Raw genomic sequence first — 22,465 nt, forward strand, 5'->3', positions numbered from 1 at the left:
AAATGGTCTTCATGCTTAGTTGTGTCATTATGATGCCATAGATGTTGAACATGCAGAGGAAACTAGGAAATTAGGACTCTGCTGAATTTAGTGTATTGTTGGTCTTTTCAGTATGTGTAGTGGCACTGTTTGTGGTCTCAGTAACATACTGTACAAGTAGGACCACATGTGACTTAGTTCAAAGTGAACGGCCTAGTGCATTTTCAGTAGAGACAGTCTTTCCTTCAGAAAATGGGTCTGGAAACGCAGACGTTCAACTGTAAAATATAAAGGTTTTGGCATGTTTTAAGGTCCTCCTATCCTTGTTGAACCCATTTGACAAGAAATCCAAAACTCAGGATTTCTCTAATGGTTTTCAGATGTGGTGCAAGTGAAATTATGTAGCTGAATACTCAATCTTGAACTGATTAACATCTGCAATTGTAGCACTCAAACTGCAATTGCTGGGGTGGATGAGGGAAAATGGTTTAGGAAAAAAAGCAGTTTAGATATATGGAACACTTAGTGTGTTGTCTTTTGATTGATACAGATACTACTTCATGATGATTCTTCAGCTATGTCTTTAGGACAAGATGTTTCCCATAGGATGCTGGCCAATGGTCTCCCCCAAATTAAACCCCACTTAGTTTTTCCGGGGCATATTGTTGGTCACCTGAGACAATGTGTGGCTCAAGCAGACTTTGATCACAAGCCTGTCAGTACAGAATGCACTTACATTAAATTCGAAACCCTGAGTTGTTCAGTGACACACTGCCGCAAGGAATGGGCAGAAATTGTGTTGAAACTGACTTTTCTAGGCAAGAGAAGCACAAATGGCAAATGTTACAACTTTAAATGAGGGAAAAATCTTAGATTTTTAAGGTTATGTAACTATAGCTGATTAATACTAAAGAGCAAAATACCACTATACTTCTGTTATGAGTATGATTTATTTTCCTGCAGTAAAACATCTTTTTTGGAGGGTTTTTAAAAGGTGCTGTGCGTGTGACTTTTGCAGTGATTAGGATGGGAAATACAGTTCTGTATTTAGAACTCTCTTGAGTTGAAACTGCCTTGGCACACTTACTCAGTCTAAACAACTTTTTTTTAAATGTCCAAAAATGTTCATTTGGTTTTTGTGTATTTTACAAACCAATAAACTCGTTCTGTTTATGCAGTGTTCATTTATCAGAGCCTGAGGGTAAAGCACATAGCATTTAGTCTTCAGGCCAAGTCAACTAATATAAAGCAATATGACAAGTGTTATCTCCTGAGGTATCAATGATAATCCTTGGATCACGGGTAACAGATTCTTTTTCCCCACAGACCGTTTGGAAGGTGATCGCTCAGAGGGTTCTGGTCAAGAGAATGAGAATGAAGACGAGTAGTCTTTTTTTTTTTTTTGCTACAAAGCACTTGAAGACTGAGATTTGTACAAGTAAAATGTAGAATATTTTCCTTACAGAACATTAGTGCAATTTTTAGCTTTTTTTTAAACCATAACTTTATTAATAATTTTCCTTGTGGTTAAACTGCATTTGAAAAAGTGTGAATGCAAGCTGTGGCAATAAAAACGTGAAAATGGAAAAACAGATCTGGATGACGGGTGCTTAAGGATATAAAGTGCAATATTATTTTTCAAGAGTAAATATCTGAGATTGGATCAGTGTTATGGAGTGGGTTTCATTATTATAGCTAAGGTTAAATAACTTTGTATACCTGATGTTATGCATGTAAACATTAAGGATAAATATGCTTTTCAAGTACATAATTTTGTTGTTTAAATATTTTCTGGTGATTATTTATAGATCAGCCAGCCTGTTAAAAATACAAATTCAGATATTAGCATCTTTCCTGTGCTTTCTTCTTAAACCAGCTTTCTGATTTCAGTCATTGGAGTTCAGCTTTAAGTAGTATTCATACTACAGTAGCCCCTCACCACTGGGGTCTCAAACTTTGTGGTTAACAGAGATAAAAAGAGTTACATTCACAGTTAATGAGGCCCTGTCCAACAAAAATCAATCCAAAACAGTTAAAGGAGGACAACGTTATATTTAAACACCATTTCAATTTATTAATTTTAATTTTGGTAGAAAAAAAGTCTTACTCTGGATGTTTAATGAATTGTAACAGGGTGCATTCTGTCCTTTTAACAGTTTGTAGTTAACAGAAATCATTAACGTTTTTAAATCCTACTTTTAGCAGAACAATGACTAGGCACGAGTGACTTTCTAATGAAAAGGTTGTGATATTGAACTCATTGAATGACATTCCAATCTGCTGTCATTTTTAAACTGAATTAATGTTGAGGATTCAGAGTCGTTTTGGATGTTATGTGAAAAAGGGTGAAATCAGTAGATGATAAATGAGCCTATAATTAAATGTACTGAAAATGAGAAATCACATTGCATATTTTTTTCATGATTGCCATAAAGTATTATTCTCCAAAATTCATATGTACTTCATCCAAAAAACAGGCAGGCTCTTTTTTTGTTGTTTTAATACAAGAACAATGTATAAAAAAAAATCAGTAGAAAATTATGGAATCACAATTTTTAAAAAAACCTATTCTAAACAACACAACAGTAATATCAAACAGTGCTTCCTTTAGTGTATATTAAGATGCAGTGTCATGCTTTTCGAAAGCACAATTTAAAAACTTTAGATGCGTAATACTCAAAACTGTTTACAGCATAATGTCAAAACCAACTTAAAATCTCAAACTAAACTTTAGTCCTTGGGTGGGGATCTGGCCCATTGCTTAATGTCGTCCACAGGGAGTATGTTTAAAAACAGACCATGAACCTTAATAAAAGTTCCATGTAGGTAAAGATGCTTGCCTGAGTGCAGGCTGAACTGTATAATCACGTTAAGAGACAAATGGCTTAAAGGTAGGCAGGCCAGAGGAGTCTAAACAAAGATGAGAATGCAAAAATGTAGGTAGTCCTATGATTTGTAGCATCAAGCTACAAATGGGTAACAAAAAGTAACTAGCAATTCTATATTGGTAAGGTACCCAAACATAGAGTGCACCAATGTTTTCAATTTTTTTTGTTTGATGTGTCATTTCTGCCCAAAAACATTGGTTGCATCTTAACATTCATTTTCAACTACTGTACAATGGTGTTGAGGGTTGAAGTCTCTGCAACCAAAAAATGAAAATTTTAGACACAGCACTGTTTTAAATTAAAAAAAATATATTTTTTTTCAGTGAAGGTGCGACAAAACTGAAATACCTAAAATGTGCTGCACGGAATTTGTAAAAGACACTGAAAGGAGATGGACACTTCTGAAAGCCAGTTAGGTGCCGAGGGCCTCATTCAAAAGAGAAGTTGTGAAGGAGTACATAGTGGCAAACTTCCCTTGTCAGTGCCAGGCCAGCTCAAGATATTTAAATGTCCAGGAAAATTCTGTAGCTGATTACGAGTTCTACTCTACGTCGACCATGAGACAAAGGGTATAAGTACTTCCCAGCTGGTTATTTTTTGCATGGATTACACCTGTTGAGCGGTTATGCTTTATTTGACATCAGGGCACGGCCTTACCAAAGGAGATATTTTTACTATAAGAAGATACAGTATGAGTGCTCTAGCTACAGTTGGATCACAGTAGGGCATAGAGGCCCTAATTAAGAAAGACACGGGTTTGCCTGAGCATTGACATAGGCTGATAGTGTCATTGCATTATTCAGCAAGATAATCAGTGTGAAAAGTACACGTGATTGAGCAATGTAATGCTGAGAATTAAACAGCTGCAAATTTCAAGAGTTCTTGAAATACCCTGCATTAGGATATGGTGATTACTGTTGTGAAATTAGATTGAAGGACCATGATGATGCACTTTTATGAACGTTTCAAGGAAACACGCATTGAAAACGGCATCGCTGACTGGTACTATACACTGCGAGACTCCATGGTCTCGTTAAGAAGCAGCAACATCTTCAGTACCAGCAGACTCGCACAGAAAAAGCAGTCTCAGCCATCACACTAAAAACAGGTGAGTTACACACATTTGTAGTAAAGAAAAATGAAATTTCATTTTTATACATATGCTTGTTACCTACGATTGCTTACTATGTATGTTAGTGGCCCATGGTTTAGAAACGGTCATCTGTCTCTTGTACTATAGCAGGCACATATCCTCTCTAATGTCTGTTAGGCAGAAGCATAGCCAAAAACTCCAGGTTAACAGCATTTACAATCCAGATCAATTTAAAAAAAACAGAGAGATATACAGTACCTTGCAAACGTATTCAGACCCTTGACCAATTCTCTCATTGGTCAATTGGGGACAGATCTGTGCCTGTGGCTGGAAGGTTGCCGGTTCAAATCCTGTGACCAGCGGAGGAATCCTACTCCGTTGGGCCCCTGAGCAAGGCCCTTAACCACAATTGCTCCAGGGGCACCATATAAATGTCTGACCCTGCACCCTGACCCCAATTTTCTCTCTCCCTGTTGTGCGTGCCTCTGTGTCTCATGGAGAGCAAGCTGGGGTATGCGAAAAGACAAATTCCTAATGCAAGAAATTGTATATGGCCAATAAAGAGATCTTATCTTACTGAATTACAAATCCTACATTGAAATTTAGTTCTGTGATATTTTTATTTCTATGCACTGAAGCTCAAAATTAATTATTTTAATGTGTCATTAATTTTGATAGAAAATATTAGCATCATGCTATAGGGCTGCTTTTCCTCAGCAGGCTGGGCATCTTGTTAAAACGGAAGGAAGAATGGATGGTGCAAAATACAGGGAAATACTGCAAGAGAACCTGTTTCAGTCTGCTAAAAAAACCAACGCTTGGGAGAAACTTTATCTTTCAGCAGGACAGTGATCCCCAACACAAGGCCAAAGTAACACTGGAGTGGCTCAAGAACAGAAAGGTGAATGTCCTACAGTGGCCCAGTCAAAGCCCTGATCTTAAATAACTCAACCCAACTGAGAATCTGTGGCACTATTTGAAAAGTGTGGCGCACAAGCGTCATCCAACTAACTCGAACAACCTGGAGCAAATCTGCCTGGAAGAAAGGGCTGAACAGTGTGCAAAGCTGGCACACACTTACCCCCCAAAAGACTTAACCTGTTATTGCTGCAAAAGGTGGCTCTACAAAATATTAAAGCATGGGGATTGAATACTTAAGCAAACAGCATATTTCAGTTTTTTTTTATTTTTCTTAATGTTAATGTTTATTTTTCTAATATAAAACAACGTCACATTAAAAAAACAATTGAGTTCCAGTGCTTTGAAATAAAAAATTACATAGAAAGAAATCTCAATGTAGGATTTGTATAGAATTGGAGATCAAATTGAGAAGAGACTCCTTGATAGCTCTGTAAGCTCAGAGCACACATTAAGCCCCATGGATCATCTGGTGCCAGTTCAACAGTCATAGGTTTAGGAGTCATTACTGTACGTTTTGTCTTATAAAACTAGTTATTCCTAAATGGGTGTATATAATTTGGTATTTTAAAATTCAAAAATAAACAGTAATTTGGTTTAATACCTTTAAATGCTACAATTTCTTTATCTAGTAATGTCAACTGAATTATGCTGTGGCAGAAAACCGTAGCACCATAAACATGTACTGGTGATGAGTTTGGAAAAAAAGTACTGAAAGGTTCTTTTGATAGAAGCTGGAAAGAACATGTACCTTTCTTCAAAAGAAGAATGCTTCCAATAAACGTGGTTGCTTCCCCAGAGGAAAATGGGAGTTGCCAACAACAACAAAAAAAGATTGACGTGTGTATAATCAGGCACAAATTTCTTCAATTTCCTCTTCGTCCACCTCGTTGCCATCGTTTCCGATTCCTTCGTCAATGCTCTCCAGCCGCAGTCTCTGCTCGTTCAGATATCTGGGTCCTCTCTGTACCCCTCCCACAATGCCCGGCGCAGTCCACACAGCGGACACGCTCTGGGGAAGAGCCTCCTCCCCAAACAGCAGCAGCTTGACGTCTGTCTCAATGGCTTTGGCCAGGCAGGAGGCGTAACTGTCCAGAGACTTATGGATCTCTGCCTTAACTTGGACTAAGGAAGAACTGGAATTTTCTGGAAAAAAAATAAAATAAATATCAAGATCCCCGTATTCAAAGCCTGTTTTGGAAATTCTACTATTGTATTTCCAAACTAAAATAACTGCAGGCAATATACAATCAGAGAGCTACATCACTGAAACTTTCGAGTAATTTCCTATTTAGTTCTCCATTTTAAACTCCACTTCACAATTAAAGGAAGAACAAATGAGTTATAGAGGTAATGAAGATGAAGGTGGTAGTTTTCACTCTTCTATATTTGTGGATGACTAGTATTACTGAACAGATTGTCAAAATATAGTCAACCATGAACAATGAATGACTGATTAAAATATACATTAGTATACTGCTATTCTCTATCATTAAACACTGCAAGTGAGTCCTGCTATCATATAAAATGAATATGAATGTTAGCTGTTAGACTGGCAGTGGTGTCTCCTTAGGTTTATCCTGTGATGAATAGTTACCTTTATTGGAATGTTGCTCCACTTGGTCTTCAAAGGTGACAGAGCTTCTCCTCTTGTTTGAAATCTCCCCGTGATGAGAAACATGCGTGCTGTCTGAAGTAAAGTCATCCAGCAGCATGACATCTGTACCTGAAACAAACAACCTCTTTAGCCTGGAAACATGATGTAGAGATACGCTTCACGCACTCACGCATTCAAAACACTTTAATGGAGCTGAGAAAGGTAACCCAAACAGCTCCTTCAAACAAAATAGAAAGATGTGAAGTTGTAGGCGCCTTCCATTAAATGCAGACTCCCCGCCACCCCGTTTCCTGGTTAAATAATATTTAGTTAAATAATTGAATCTGTATTTCCGAAAATGTTCTCAATTGAATTTAAAGGGGAACTGCAATGCTATTTTTATTTTGCGGTTCTGAAGAATCGGCAATGATGACTGCATTTCAAACCCCAATGAAAGTAAAATGTACGTAGTAACGTGTACAAATTTACTTCACAAAATAACTGAAATTTCCAGGCATGCACAGCGCCATGTTCTTCGATGCAGAACGAACAGGCTTGTGAAAACATCTCTTTTAATCAAATAGAAATATTACTCTCAACCTCAAGATGGTTTTGCTGACAAAAATAACTTACTTGTTAACTCTGCAGACTGCATTGGAACATTTCTGTTGTAAAAAATCTGCTGAACAACGTGTTCTCATTTGCTTGTACATCTTATAACATTAGCCATTACAGAGTCTAGTGAGCAGGGAGGGCTGCTTCAAGTCACAAAACTCACAAACTCTCGACAACATGGCAACCATACAGTACTTTCACAAAGCTGCAGTCATACCATCCCACCCTGACAACAGGGACAATGTAATTCCCATCAGTCTCAGGGGATGTTTAGCTCAACTACCCCATAATATCCTTTTGTGTAATCTAAAAACAAAAACTACATGAGAATCAATTCTGCAAAATATTTCATGTTTGTCAGCAACCACATTCGACAGCAAGAAAAATAAAAATGGAAATTCTTTTTTCAAGTAGCAATAGGTGTCTGTGAATGTCCTAAAAAAAAAAGTTAAAACAGCATCAGACTCATTCATACTCTACAGCACCAGCAAATAGCTCAATTTCTGTTACTCTGTGAACTTAAATAAAATAGCTTTCACACCCACATACTGCTGACAGATTTCAGTTCCCCCTCAAACAAGTTGAGGACCCATCTGCACTGCCCACCTGAGTCTTGGGAGAAGCTGAAGCCAGTGTCTCCAGTGCTGCTGCTCTGTCCCAGTACGTGCCCTCCTCCTACCAGCATGGCTGTCAGGTGTGGAGACATCCCCAAGTCTGTAAAACACAACAGAGGCAAGTGCTGAGCACAGCCTTCCAGACTTCAACCAATGTGCTCAATCAGTCGAAAAGGTAGTGGGAACAGCATCTCTACCAGTCTTCTGCAGTACCAGTAAGTACAAAAATGTTGATATTTAACATGCAAAATGTGCTATTTTTTCCTCTATTAAAAAAAGCATGTGATCGAAAGATACAGTGATTTTAACAACAGTGATATGAGAATCACACATATTGATTCTTTAACTTGAAAATCTTGCATATAATTTTTTACCATTTCTGTTTTTTACTGAAATGCTTACACCACCTAATCCCATTTTGTTTCATTCAGTTATTCATTATCAGAATCCCACTTATTCTCAACTTCAGCCCTTGAATCCCAGATCCTATCCTGGAAACAGGGTGCAAAGAAGAACCTGGATCGGAAATCCTGGAAAAAGAACAAACTCCATACAGAAGGCACCCCAGTTCATAACTTGACTCAGGGCCTAAAGGCTATGAGGCCACAGTATAGAAACGTTTTTCAATGGAATAAATCTCCTAACCTCCACAATTCCTACACTTGTTAGTGAAAAGGCTGGTGGTTAGAGAATCATAGTTGGAACCGAAAAACTGAGTGGTCATTCGGGCTTATTTAAAAATGTATTTTAAATTATGAAAACTGTTAAAAAAAACTGTTACTTGAATCCTTTCGCCACAACAAAGTCAACATGAATTGACAACTTCCCCCGGTTTCTTTAGGAATGCTGGAGTTTATCCATCACTAACACTTAATCAAAGCCCCTGACTGTACCTGAGTACCGATCCAGTCCCTCCCACCCTGACGTAACACAGACGGACAGACTTCGGACTTTTACCCGTGATTCTAGTGGAGATGCTGAAAAGGCGGGAGGTCCTCTGCCGAACAACAAATGACTCCCTGTAGTAGCGGTCGCCGAAGCACAGCCCCAGCAGCTCCTTGCGGACCGTCTTGTTCCACAGCCCGTAAATCAGAGGGTAGCAGACGGCACTGCAGAAGGACAGCCAGGTCGCCAGAGTCTCCAGGTGGGGGGACACACTGCCCTTCCCCCAGAGAGCTTCGCTGCTGATCACAGCCACATAGGGGCCCCACGTCACCATGAAGGCCCCGAGCACCAGGAGGATGGTGATAAAGGCCTTGCACTGGTTGCCCGAATACACCAGCCCGCTGCTTCTACGGCTGCTGCTCGAAGAGGTAGAGGTGTTTGAGTTCTTCCGGCCATTCTTCTGCGAGGAAGACTCTTCTTGGACCACGACCACTGTCCCGCAGTGGATCTTCCGGGCTTTGATCCGCGCCACCCTGAAGATGAATCCGTAGCAGATCACCATGGTGGTGAAGGGAAGAAGGCTGCACCAGGAGATCCAGAAGGCGGTGTAGCTCACCTCCTTATACCAAGCGGCGGTGCACATCCACTTGTATTGGTCAAACTCAAAGGTGGACCAGCCGAAAAGTGGGGGCATGCAGCCCACCAGGGAATGCAGCCACACGTAAGCGATGGCCAACACTGCGCGGTTGCCGGTGATCTTCATTGGATAAATCATGGGGTAGAGTACTGCATAATATCTGCGGGACCACAAACAGGCACAAATCAACCACGCTGCAGAAGAACCGGTAAAAAAAGATCAACCCAGAGACCTTCTATTCAATTACATTGCATACCTGTGACATAATTAGACCCTTAACTACGTAATTTAATCAATTATCCACTAGTCACACGATTAACCAGCTACTCGTGATAAAAAACACGTTGTGGGATGCCCTGGAATGTCTGGTATTTCATCCCTGTGATGTAAATCCAGTGCAGACAGAGGCCTGTCTGGAAAACAATGCAGGTCTTCTATAGAATTCCAAACTGCTAAAAAATAAAATTTGATACAAATTCTCATCTGGTTGTGATCCCCCCTTTGTGTGCAACTCACATCATTTTCAGGGCTGGAAAGTGTAGTGTATTCGGGTTGTCGTTCTTTTAGGCCCAATTTTAAGATGAGATATTTTAGTTGCTTAGCATGAACTGGCAGCGTGTTCTGATGAGCTGCCCGCTCTTTCTGCCAAGAGAGTGTGGAGAGAAGTACTTTGTGACAAGATAAATCGTTATGACTTTGCTTTTCCTCCCCCTGAGGAGATCACAACCTGACTAAAAAGCAGTTTTAATGAGAATGTGGTGAACCAAGATGATACAATTGGTAGCTGGAAATAAAAAAGATGACAGTTTGTACAGACAGTTCTGGTCTCTGCAGCACTTTTCTGTATTATGGTTTGTTGCATCACACAGCTGGCTTATCAGACCACATGCCTTTCAGAGAAGAGATGACTTGTGTATTTGTATTGATAATGCACTTCCTAGCTAAACTGTAGGGTAAAACTGTTATCCTAACGAAGTTGCACACACACTGTTAATGGACTTACTACAAAGAAAGTGACGAAATTAGGAGGAACAGAATAAATATGCTAGCTGCCATATCACCCTGAAACTCACAACTGTCTCCCACTGAGGCTAAGCAGGTGGGAGTCTGGTCAGTACCTGGATGCGAGACTTTTCCTGGGAAAAACTAAGGTTGCTGCTGGAAGAGGTGTCAGTGGGGCCAGCAGGGGATGCTCACCCTGAGGTCTATGTGGGTCCTAATGCCCCAGTATTGTGATGGGGACACTATACTGTAAACAGGCGCCGTCCTTTGGATGAGACGTAAAACCGAGGTCCTGACTCTCTGTGGTCATTAAAAATCCCAGGGCGTTTCTCGAAAAGAGTAGGGGTGTAACCCCAGCGTCCTGGCCAAATTTCCCATTGGCCCTTACCTAATTGGTAAGGCCTCCTAATAATAATGGCCTCCTATTAATCCCCATCTATGAATTGGCTTCATAACTCTGCTCTCTTCCCCACTAATAGCTGGTGTGTGGTGAGCGTTCTGGCTGCCATCTAGGTGGATGCTGCACATTGGTGTTGGTGGAGGAAGAGGGTCCCCATTACCTGTCAAGCGCTTTGAGTGGAGTGTCCAGAAAAGCGCTATATGAGTGTAAGCAAGTATTATTTTTAAACAGAAGATGGCAATGCCACCTTACCATCCGTCATTGTCTGTGTTGTGCATTACTAAATGTGGACTGTTTAGAGAGGCAGGGCACAACATTGACAACTGAAGGACACTGGACTATCAGAGTAGCAGTAGCCTCACCTATCAATTGCAATGACCCCCAGTGTGAGCATGCTGGCAGAGCTGATGATAAGGTAGAGCAGGGCACTGAAATTGCACCACACCACGCCGAAGATCCACTCGCGCAGCACCGAGGTCGCAATGACGAAGGGCAGCACCACCAGGGACAGAAGCAAGTTGGACAACGTCAGGATGAAGACGAACTTGTTGCTGGGCGTCAGCAGGTAGGGCTTCTTGTACAGCGTCACCACAATCAGTAGGTTTCCCAGGAACACGAGCAGGGTGATGGCGATGATGAGGAAGGACTCTGCGACCATGGCCCCACCACCCTCCAAAGCCGAGACATTCTGTGGGTGCGCCCCATTGCTGCTGCTGTTCATTGTGGGAGACTGGCACACCGTGCAGGGGGAGACATCCTTGGTAACTGCCAGAAGAATATTCAAAACCTTAGGCCAACATGATGTGAGACCAACCCCAGGTGTGACAGAGATTAATGGTTGTTTAACTCAGTTGTGTTCTGTATTTACACTGAAGGGCCTCATCTATTTCAGGAAACGGGAGTCCAAATGAGACCTGCAAAATGTTAATAGAACTACAACAATGGCAAAAAATACCAGCAGCGTGACTGGTCAACAGTAAACAGGCCCTGCAATTTTTCCACAACATATTCGTTACACTTCATGCACACCTTGTTTAAAAACGTTAGAACAAATCACTTGCCAACACGTCTAATTTAATCGATTAAATGAAAGTGGTTTATCCAGACAATAACCCTAAAATAACTTATTTTGTAAGTAGTACATAGAATCCGGTCAACAAAAAAAAAAACAACAACACAAAAGCCTTTTTCTTTTTGCTGGCAACCGAGGACTTTAGTCTCTCATTTCTCTCGCAAGAACTAAAAGTCGAGCGTTTTGCAATAAACGGTGTTATTTATCTTTGAATGCAGCAGTTGCATATTACTGCGTCCCAAGCACTGATTAGGACAGTAATAATAGGCTACATCCCAAAGGCAAATGGGGATCTGACTGGGCCGAAGGAACTTCAGAGCCATAACACAAATCACGTACTGTTGTTCTTGATGCACAGCAAAGAGCACACCTTATTCAGTGTTTTTATGAATTTAGACTTATTAATGTTAGTAGAAACTGAAACTATAACCTCGCTAGTATTGAAAGCTCATGCTGCTTAAAAGACGAAATTACTAAAATCAGTGCAGCAATGGTTCATTTCATATTTGTGCACTATCTGATAAGATCTTATTTTATCTCTTTGTGCTCGGTTCCACTATAGCAGAAATCGCAAAACACCACATCCACCATACACAACTGTTGTCGTTATTTGGTTTGCCAAAATTATGACATTGTAATGCGATTAAATTCCACGTCTCCTAGAGTGATAGGTTATGTTATTTTCATCAACGTTAAAACTGGAGCACATCGAACTACTCTGGACTGCAAAATAGTCTTTAAAAAATAGCGTCTCCTAATCCGGCAACCTCAAGGGATAACGCTATTGCAATAACATTTCAAGTTTACAATAACATTTGAAGATTTATAGAATTATCAGCGTCAACGTGTTTCGTGTTTCTAAATTGAAATAATTATTTTGATAATACAGGGAAAGTAAGCAAATTTATGAAGAAGCAGTTTAATTTGTGAATTCTAAGAGCTAAAGCAGATCAACAAAACCGATTTAATAAAGAAGAATTACAAACCATTCTGTCTTATATCATGAAAAGAACAACATAAACATCGCCGACTGGGCGATTTTGTACAAAAGAGCTCTTTATACGCCCCTCAAAAATGTATTGGGTGCACTCTACAAAATCAAGGCACCGGTAGAAACTACAACTGCTCCTCATGGTTCGGCTCATTTTACGAAAAATGCAAAATGATTTCTTATATCCTCAACACAAGGAAACAGTGAGTAATCATTAGAAGTTTTGGGAAAATGGGAACGTTAAAGTAGGTCAGTGGATGGAACATCCACTCTAATGTCTTTCTCAGAATTATCTCCCACTTATATATTTGGAGTTACGTCTATTTTTACTCACAAGACTCCCTGAAAACATCTGCTTCATTCCTCGAATTGGCCTGGGGATTTCCTCAAGTCTAGCCACTCGCTTCCTCTCTAACCAAACCAAACGGTAATAAAGCGAGCCAGTCTTTTTTAAAACCGACAGAGCCTGGCAGAAGATTGCCTTTGCCTTTAAATCGTATGCATTTGTACTTAGTAATAGGTAAAAGCACTGTAATCACAGTTGTAAATGTAATCACAAGACGGCACTCTTCTGTATCGTCTCCGTTCTGTTCCGTGAATTAATGAAAACGACTTCAGTGCGCAAATTTAATTTATGACCGGTTTTCGTTTTTGTATAATAAACGTTCTCACCGAAAGACGTTCAAAAAGTAAAAATATCTAAAACCTCAGCAGCAGAAAAAAACTTGCCCATACTGTTCATACGGAGCTTGGTTCCAATCGAAAACCAAAATTCACCCATTATTAACCTCATATAGACACGATGTCTTTGAATCGGCTGCAAAATCTTTTCTGCACTAGGTTTTTAGCCACGAGAAGGTCCTGCAGCTTTGCCTTTGTCTGCTCTACACAATACACAGCCTCCTCGAATCCCCCCTGAAAAGTTTTTTTCTCACCGTTTCAGTCTGGCTGTAGCGAACTCGCATCCTTTCTGCAAATCCGATGCAAACAACCCTCACTCCGCGTGTTTTCGTGGTATCGGGAGAGGAACTTTATTCTCCCTCATTGCCAGATCCTTTGCTTTTCTTAAATCAGCTGATTGAAATCCAGAAGGGCAGTTCGCGGCTGCAATGGCGTCCGCCTCTCTTTCTCCGACTCCGTACTTCTCTCACTCCCATCTAGGCTAGTTCCCCACCGCACTGGTTCAGTTTGTGGGTGGTCTGGCCCGGCACTAGCCGCCGCCTCAACTCCAGCTCACCTCTTAAAAAAACCCTTAGCCCGACGCAAGCTATAGTTACCTGCAATCTACGGTTTAAAATGGGGTTTAATTTTTTTTTCTCCCCTTTTCGCTTGCACTTAAATTCCGAAACTCAACTTTTCCCTTTGATATCTTACATTCAAGTCGTTTTTTCTCATTGCATTCGAGTGCAAGTAATGTTTATCGAGGGTGTGTAATTAGGGGCATACATGCATGTGCACCTCGATTTTTTTAACAAAAACCTAACGTTTGGCTGCTAAACACCAACCCCGAGTTCTTTCAGCACCTTGGACCACCAAGGAAGATCAAACATTCCCGCAGCGTTATTCACTCTCATCATATGGGGCGATTTTAGCCTATCAAGCTTGAGGGCGCTGAAGCCGCAATGGAAGTCGCCATTGACATAGGAGACAAAATTTGGTGGGGACTGGTCATCATCGAAAATTGACAATACCCGATTTTCAACCAAAGGGGTTTCTTTGGTAGTCCACGAACGTACCAAAAACTACATTTGTGTAGCATTTTCGCTTAAGCCGGAAAAGTGATATGTGGCGTGCTGAAAACCTGACCATATCGCAAGAGCAAACCTGGTTTTAAAATGGTGGAGGCAGACGACGAAATTGCCGTTTCAGATTTTTTAAATGAATTGTAATAATAGGGAAAGCCTTAGCTGAATTTACAGGTATCCTATAAGCAGTTATATAATAAACAGTTACTTCTCAGTAGAAGCAAAGACAATCACATTTCTTGTTTTCAACGTGTCACCGATTTATTTCTTTATGCACACACACAAAAACAAACCTAAGTTAATGATAATATATTTAAGACACACCACTTTATAAAGTCATGTTTGGTTTTGGTATTTTTGCTGCCCACAGCAATCACAGTTGTTCTAAACGTTAATAAAAGCAATAAATGTGGATGGACGATCTGGTTGTTGTAGAAGCAAGGTTAATTTCTTCAGGAGAGATGCAGGTCCTTGCTAATTTTTACATTTTTAAGTGTTTTAATAAAAAAGGAGCCGAAAAGCAGCACGGAGAAGGTCTTCAGTGGAAGTTTCCAGACATCGTTCTGAAGAACTTTGGTCCAGTGAGTTTTGTGTATATCCATTAAATAATCGGTTTGTAAAGTCCTGGAACACTTTGATGAATTACACCTATGTTTTGATTTATGAGATAATTGAGGGATCATTCGGACCAAGAATTAGACTACCCATCAGCCCTCAAAGACCAGGCCAGCTTTTACTTAGTACCAGAATCTTTATTTAATTAATCAGAAATGTATGTTTTCACCCAATTCCTAACTGCTTCACCTATTGTAGGGTTGTGAGGGAGCCAGAACCTATCCCAGCAAGTAACACTTACAAAGCAAGGTACATCCTGGACAGGACACCAGTCCACCGCAGGGCACACACACACACACACTCATACCAGGGCCAATTTTCCCAGAAGGCAATGAACCTGCCAGTATGTTTTTGGACAGTGACAGGGAACCGGAGCACCTGGGGGAAGACCATGTGAACTCAGGGAGAACTCTACATAGACAGCACCCCAGGTCCAGGACTGCCCTCAGGGGCCCAGCACTGCAAAGCAGCAGCACTGACCACCACCACACAGACACATGGGCAATTACTTGCCGGGACAGGCTCCAGCTTCCCCCGCAACCCTTAAGTGGTTGTGAAGCAGTTAGAAAATGGCTGAATGGATGGATGGATTTTAGAAAAATAATACCATTTCAATTTGAAATGAGTCTTCCTTTATCAAATGATTTTAGTTCTTTCATTAATGGTTCTTTTTAATCACATACTGTAGTAACACAAAACGTGTCAGTGTGTGGCTCTCACACCTGAAGAAGGCTTCACAGCCAAAACGCTGTTTCCTCTCTTCTCATTTCAGCACGGAATAAACCTATTACTTGTTCCTTAGTAACACAAAAGCTAGCAAAGAACTCCACCAAGTGGCAGTCCCACAAAGAGTATCCTTAGGAAATATCCTTGCCATGTTCACATGAAGTGTAACTGCTTTTTACAAGAGTCATGCTTTAGAGGCACAAAATGTAGAAAGTTGTGCAAGGGTCCGAAAACTGAGTAACATTTATCCTCCTAGCAACTGTGACTGGAACCTCTTGTTTATTTCAGCATGTTAGAATGATAAATGGCTTTATGGTAATCATTTTAAAATGTATGGACATCAGCATATTTGTCACAGGTCTCCTGAAATAAAGTCATGTTTCTTACGGATTCTTAAATTGTAAACATCTAGCTCTAGAGAAGTCAAGATGCTTATGTTCTAGCCTACCATTTATAGTGTTACCCTGTTATTAGTGATACTTAAAAACAGCAAGCTACTCCATGGAAAATGGACATTTGGAACAAAACATACCTGAGAAATGATAAATTGCCACACAGTAGAGGAACAGATCTCCCAAATGTGCGGAAACTAAATATATATCAAGTGGTTTCTTCACACTGTTTGCACTGTCAGCTATGATTCTCTTAATAAAGGAGCATCTTCTATTTATGTTCTGAATGTCCCATAACCTGATTAACAAGAGTCTTCAGTCTTTGTTTATTTCGTAGATTGATATGATCAATGCTTTTCAGGGCTTTTGAATACCTCCATCAAAGCAGCATGTTGACTCCTTCCATGGTTAAGAGATTCATTTCCTTTCTTTTGTGTTAGGAAGACATTGCTCTCAGTTCAGGAATTAGTCTCAGTCTGGCTGCTCTCCCTCATACGATGGAGCAACAGTGTATTTCTTAAATTGTGGTGATGTAAACTGAACACATTGTTGCCTTTTCGTGTTAACCACCAACCTTTTTAATGTTTAAAATGTACATTCTTCCAGCCTGTGTGAAATTTAACTACTTTTTTCTTGTCTTTCTCTTCTTTCATCAGATGCCAATTTCTCCTCAAAACCTACCTGTCCAGGCAGAGCTGGTAGATTTCATCAGCTACTCCGACCTTGAAAACAACAGTATATCTCTCTCCATTGCAGCCACTCCATTTGACTGCACGTGTTGTGATCGGTGAGCCTAAGTCTAAATAAAGACCACAGCATGTTGTAATATGATATAATGTCTTACATTTGGGTAATTTCAGTTAGTTTTCCTGTTATGTACGATAGTGCCCTGGGTTATTATTTACAAACATCTGTAAGCTATAAATACTGCATCGTCTTTGTAAAATTAAATAAAATCTCTCTTACCTGGAAGAAGGGGCCTTGAAGTGAGAAATGACGACAAAACTATGGACTCACAAGGGCCCAGAATGTACTTGGAAAAGAAGGAAGTATATCCCGAAGGTGGAAGGTAAAAATGTGATTCTCCAGAGAAACAATATGTACAAACGTATCGGGAAAACTAGACCACAGTTTAGATGATAATTTCATATTTTTTAAGACATTTTCATGAGGATCATAAACCAATACCCTGAAATCAATGAGGACAAACTACAGTAGATAATTATGAACTAAACGCCTCTTGTTAACATTTCTGATATTTCTTGTTCATCCCAATGATAATTTTTTTGAAGATGTGACCGAGAATGGTAATTAAAAGACATATTTTCATTAATCTCAGCTTACATGTCAGAAAGGTAAAATTGATTTTACATTACAATTACCCCTTAATTTGCAACTTTCTTTCCTTTTTTGTATTTATTTTAACTTGACAGTTAGCTAGTTCTATAACTCTCTTCCCTTCATTCTGCTCTTCTTTTATTTATAAAATTAATACATTTTTAAACCTTGGTAATTTTCTTTTCAGTAAGATGCGAATAGACAATTCTATGACTTTTTGTTTTGTCTTAAAAGACAGACTACAGATCTTTTTGTTTTACAGCTATAATTGCTGAGGAATTATAGTATTTATGCAATATCTTAGCAAAGTAGTGGTCTTTAAATTAAACAGCAAGTAGCATGATTATGCAGAATACAATGATTTACTGTTTAAGTAATGCAACTTTAGTTTTTGTTCACATATTTTTCACTTTTGAGACATCAGTTTCCATTTGCAGGGTATGGCAAAAATGACTTCAAACACCTCCATCAGTTCAAGGTATGGAAGGCAACCCCTTTCATCTGCACAAATGCAGGAAGAGATTGTGAAACTTAGTGAACTGGAAGCTTACACTTGTGAACAAGAAATATATTCACAGGCACAAAAAGTTAATATTTTTAACATCATGTAGAAAAGTATTATGCTGCATTTTTGGATTTTGAAATGCTGCTGCTTTCTTTTTCAGTCACTGTTTTATGATTCTTTTCTCAAATGTGTTTTTTCCATCCAAATAGTTTTTTGTTGTTTTTGTGATAGTGAGTTCACAGTTATAGGTGACCAAATAAAAATAAAAACAACCAATAAAAGGCAGAAAGGTACTATATATAGTCAGTTCTTTTAATTGCTTAAGTCATAGGGGAAGGTATTGGGAAAAGCACATTTACAGCAAAATTAAATCTAAAAATATCTGTGAATTAAAACATTGAAGTTTAATACATTAAAACAAACATAAAAATAAAGTCCAATGCATAAAACTTGGCAAATGACATGGTGAAAGAGCATATTTTTAAAGTATACAGTATCTGTATTTAAAGAATGTAAAGCAACATACAGAGCAACCTGGATGCTAATAAAAAAAGTATGGTTCTGAATAATTTACAATAAAACATGTTTTAAAATAAAATGTGTACACAGTACAATTAGACAATACAAATTGCATTTCACAGTAGTTCTTATCAATACGACCCTTTGAAGCAGTACATTAGTTCCTTTTAAGTAAAATTATGGTAGGTCTGCTACATGCATTTCATTAGTAATAAATATACACTGTAAATACCTTAATCATGTCCTATCAGACCTGCAGGTCACTGTATTTCACAAACTTCTTGTATATATTGGGCTATCAATGCTATGTAGGGATATTTTAAGTGCAAATTGCTGTGGTATTCATCATTATCCCATTTAAAGGCCTAACTCATACAGACAGCCCAAACAAAAGCTGCAGGGAAAAAAAAAACAGGACTGACTGTACACAACCTCTTTTTTACTTTATTGGACTGGACAGGCTTACTTTCTTTTATATCAAAGAAGGGCACTATGAAATAGCATAAGAAGATGGATGAATTAAGGAGAACCATAGTGTTTCTTTTTAAAAAGAAATTAAAGTTACAAGACAGCATTCATCAAAAATGTCAAGATAGATCGACTGCACATAGATTTTGGATGTGTTCATTCCCTGGAGGGTGTGGTGAAAAATGTAATTAGGGTGGGACATTACTGATCTAATCAAATGATGTACACTTTTATTATTGATCACAGGAGACAGATAATCACATTTATTGCTGAAATAATTTGGCAGATGAACAGGGGAGGCACATGCACAAGAAACACGGATATGCCCATATTATCAATGTTTCCAGCATATCTTTCAGAACAACTTTATTTTGAACATTGCACTTCCAGAAACACTGCAGCTGTGCCTTAGCAGGTTAATGTGTGAGGCGCTACTGTGCCTTCTGATGAAAATGTGTTCAACTGCATGCCAAGAGATTGTTGCTCAAGTTGCTGTAAGGTGACAACAGTGTTCACATGCATACAGTTAGAAACTGGGCAGTACCTGGTTAAAATGGTTGTAGTCTATGAACATTTGCTAATCTCCTTGGCTTCACAACGTCTTTGCTGTTCTCCGTAAATTCACTTGCAATTTAATCATTTGTGAAATGTTTGTCAAAAACTTTAAACACTTGCAGTTCTTGTTTAAATTTCCTGTCACACAGTATGCATCTGCTTCATCTACAACTGGATGTTTATTCCCTTTATAACTTAAAAGTGAAAACCCACATACCAGAATAACCAAAGCACATTTTGAAGACTTGAGGCTGATGATAAATGACTTATAATGTAGACTGAAATTCTGCCAGTACTCCAAAGTAGTGACAGATATTTTCATTTTATTTTATTTTTTTCAAATCATTCTCCAGGTGAAGAGTTGAATTACAGAACTCTAAGAATTTAATAGAATAGGTTTTTTTTAATGGTCTGCAATTGGAAAAATATTTTCAGTAAGACTAAAACTCTAAGTTGAAACTGGGCAGAATAATGGCTTTTAAATTTAAAATGCAAAAGGTTTTGAAAATTTCAGCTAATGTCAGCAAAGGGTACATTTAATATACCCAAATAATCAGCTCAGCTGCAATTTCACAAAGATGAGAGTGCTGACTAACTGTAAAGCAACAGGCCTGAGGGTCTGATAGCTCTTTCCGAGACGAGGAGAAGCACCAACATCTGGCTATCAGATCTGATTTTTGTAACAGACTGATGTACTGATCACAGGGAAAACTACTGGCAAAAATTACTGCATCAATTGAACACTGCAAAACTCTCCACCAAACAAACATGTAATTGTGAAAGCACTGATAAGGCAGTTTTTTTCTGTACATTCCAATTTTGTTTTGATTGTGAAAGACTAGATTGTCTCTCGGTCTCTTTCTCAAAGGTGTCAAGGCAAAGCTCCACTTGGCAGCTTCATATTCAAATCCAAATACCATACAAAAACAGAATAACAAAGAAACATTGCATTACATTTTAAATATTCAGCGTTTGGGTATTACACTGATATTTTTGTGCATTTCAGGGCTTAAAATGATCTGTAGCCTGTCTTCCAGTCCTTACTTTCGGAAACAAATTCATGCAGATATACAGATTTAGAAAAAGCACAGCGTGACTCTCATATTGAGAATGAATACAATACTGCATGAATCAGGAGGGTCTGTGGCTATGAAGGCAGAACAGATGATGTTTATTTTCTTTTTTCAATCACCTTAAGCTTCCAGAAATAAGGGGACTTTTAATCTTACAGAGCCTTATTAACCCCACAAAAAAGGTTTTACAACTTGGAACTGGTAGACGGGCACTTAATATTGTAACCAAGTAACTCTCATGCTCAGCCACAGGCCTGATTTACACTGCACTGTTCTTACACAACCATAAAGTATAAACTAGATTTTAACTAGCACTGCATTATGTAGGCTGTGCACCACATGGTACAGGCAAATATAATGTAGGCAGTAAAGCTATATGAGAGCATGTAAAATGGTATTTAATTCAAACAACTGCACATGGACAGTAATGGGAAGTGACAACAACAAGTCAAAATGGGTGTGCCGTGTTCTGTGTGTAGAGTTTGGTATTTGATTTTAGTTTTTAAACTTCGCAGCGAAGCGATTCTTGAGACACAAGAACAGAGCACATCCAGGAGCTCAGCAAAGCATGCTCCCAGGAAAATGGAAATTTGGAGGGGATTCGGAGTGCAGGCATTTACGCAAACCAAAAAGAAGGCAAATTCCAAGCAGATATGCAGTCCATAATGGATATAGAGACTTTTTTCTGAAACCACAGAACATCTCGAAATCCGGGTAATTCAGGAGGTTCTAGGCATGGTAAATCTTCCTATTGTAATATTTCTAAATGAAAACTAAATATTATAAGAAAACAAATTTCTAAATGATCAGTATATTTTGGTTAGTATCTCTGCCTAATGTTATTTTTTACTATAATAATTTTGTTTAGAACATATGGACTGCATTTGAATACTACTGTATATCAATTCCTGGACTGTTCCACCCCTGTTCTGCATCATCACTTGGTAGTGTTCCCAGATCACATACTGCAAATGGACTTTCTCAGTAGCAGTGACTTAAATGTTTGCGGCAAAGCAAAATCGAAAAGCTTTCATACTGACAACATGAGTTATTTTGAATTCACAGAATGGAAATATCTTAATCTTTACAAATTATGTAAATTTAAGTCTTTCCTGATTTCATTAAAATGTAAGGATTAATAAATGTCCAAAATGATACAATTAGTGATCTGGAAACTCCCAATGATGATCTGCCATGCCCAGCACTTGAGTTTTACTATCTAATCTGACCTACATTGCGTTTACTTTCACAAATCAGTGTTTCTGTATAGCTGCCAAAGCAAATATATTAGCAATCAGTGACATTTTAAATGAATGTGGGTGCATATTAAAGCAACACGTTTTGTATTACAGGCTCGCTTTGTCACAAATCACCTTCTCATCAAATTACTGGAACTGTATCAATGCGCTATCAAACAGTGAACTCGTATTCATTTAAGGGTTCTCTTCTGTCTTATTAAACCTGAAAAAGCATGCTCTATCTATATTCTTCTATAGGAGGACATCTGTTGAAGACTATGAAAAAACAAGACTTGCCGATATGCTTTTGGTTCTACCTGCTCTGTCAAATGGGTGCGTGTGTGTAGGTTTTTAAATTACATGTACAATATATATATATCACAGAACTTTCACAACTATCTTTTTAACAGTGATCTGCATTAAGCAAAGGACATTTGTTGCTTTTATGTTGTGTTTAAGGTGTCCTATCAAGTCTCAACTTTTCCATAGGTTCCTTCCGGAGGCCTGTAATGTTTTGGAAAAGCCTTCAGCTGCAGCGTATTAAAAGCATACTTGCGACATCCAACATTCTTCATGGTGTTTTCTCGCCGACAACCCTCA

General features: G+C 38.9%; 3 protein-coding genes across 16 annotated transcripts in view; 1 reads left to right on the forward strand and 2 right to left on the reverse strand.

The window, feature by feature from the left end:
* Positions 1-1,647, forward strand: part of dcaf6 (ddb1 and cul4 associated factor 6) — a 47,165-nt gene extending 45,518 nt beyond the window's left edge. For all 6 annotated transcript variants that reach the window (XM_069178719.1, XM_069178720.1, XM_069178721.1 and 3 more), the window contains one exon: positions 1,306-1,647. In XM_069178719.1, the coding sequence (XP_069034820.1) occupies positions 1,306-1,367 (62 nt within the window). In that variant the 3' untranslated portion in view covers positions 1,368-1,647. The remainder of the gene's footprint in view (positions 1-1,305) is intronic.
* Positions 1,648-2,027: 380 nt separating this feature from the next.
* Positions 2,028-14,220, reverse strand: gpr161b (G protein-coupled receptor 161b). Of its 2 annotated transcripts, none has more exons than XM_015364282.2 (6): positions 13,627-14,220; positions 10,991-11,393; positions 8,662-9,386; positions 7,697-7,804; positions 6,476-6,598; positions 2,028-6,024 (listed from the first exon to the last, which is right to left on the reverse strand). In XM_015364282.2, the coding sequence occupies exons 2-6, from the start codon at positions 11,347-11,349 to the stop codon at positions 5,729-5,731; spliced, it is 1,611 nt and encodes a 536-aa protein (XP_015219768.1). In that variant the 5' UTR covers positions 11,350-11,393; positions 13,627-14,220; the 3' UTR covers positions 2,028-5,728. The 2 variants fall into 2 exon arrangements, with proteins under 2 accessions (XP_015219768.1, XP_006639211.1); XM_006639148.3 differs by having other exon boundaries at positions 6,476-6,604.
* Positions 14,221-18,310: 4,090 nt separating this feature from the next.
* Positions 18,311-22,465, reverse strand: part of LOC102695688 (inositol polyphosphate-4-phosphatase type I A) — an 82,391-nt gene continuing 78,236 nt past the window's right edge. For all 8 annotated transcript variants that reach the window (XM_069178718.1, XM_015364281.2, XM_015364276.2 and 5 more), the window contains one exon: positions 18,311-22,465. In XM_069178718.1, the coding sequence (XP_069034819.1) occupies positions 22,333-22,465 (133 nt within the window). In that variant the 3' untranslated portion in view covers positions 18,311-22,332.

Source organism: Lepisosteus oculatus, chromosome 15 (assembly GCF_040954835.1).
Source record: "Lepisosteus oculatus isolate fLepOcu1 chromosome 15, fLepOcu1.hap2, whole genome shotgun sequence".
Classification (NCBI taxonomy): Eukaryota; Metazoa; Chordata; class Actinopteri; order Semionotiformes; family Lepisosteidae; genus Lepisosteus; species Lepisosteus oculatus.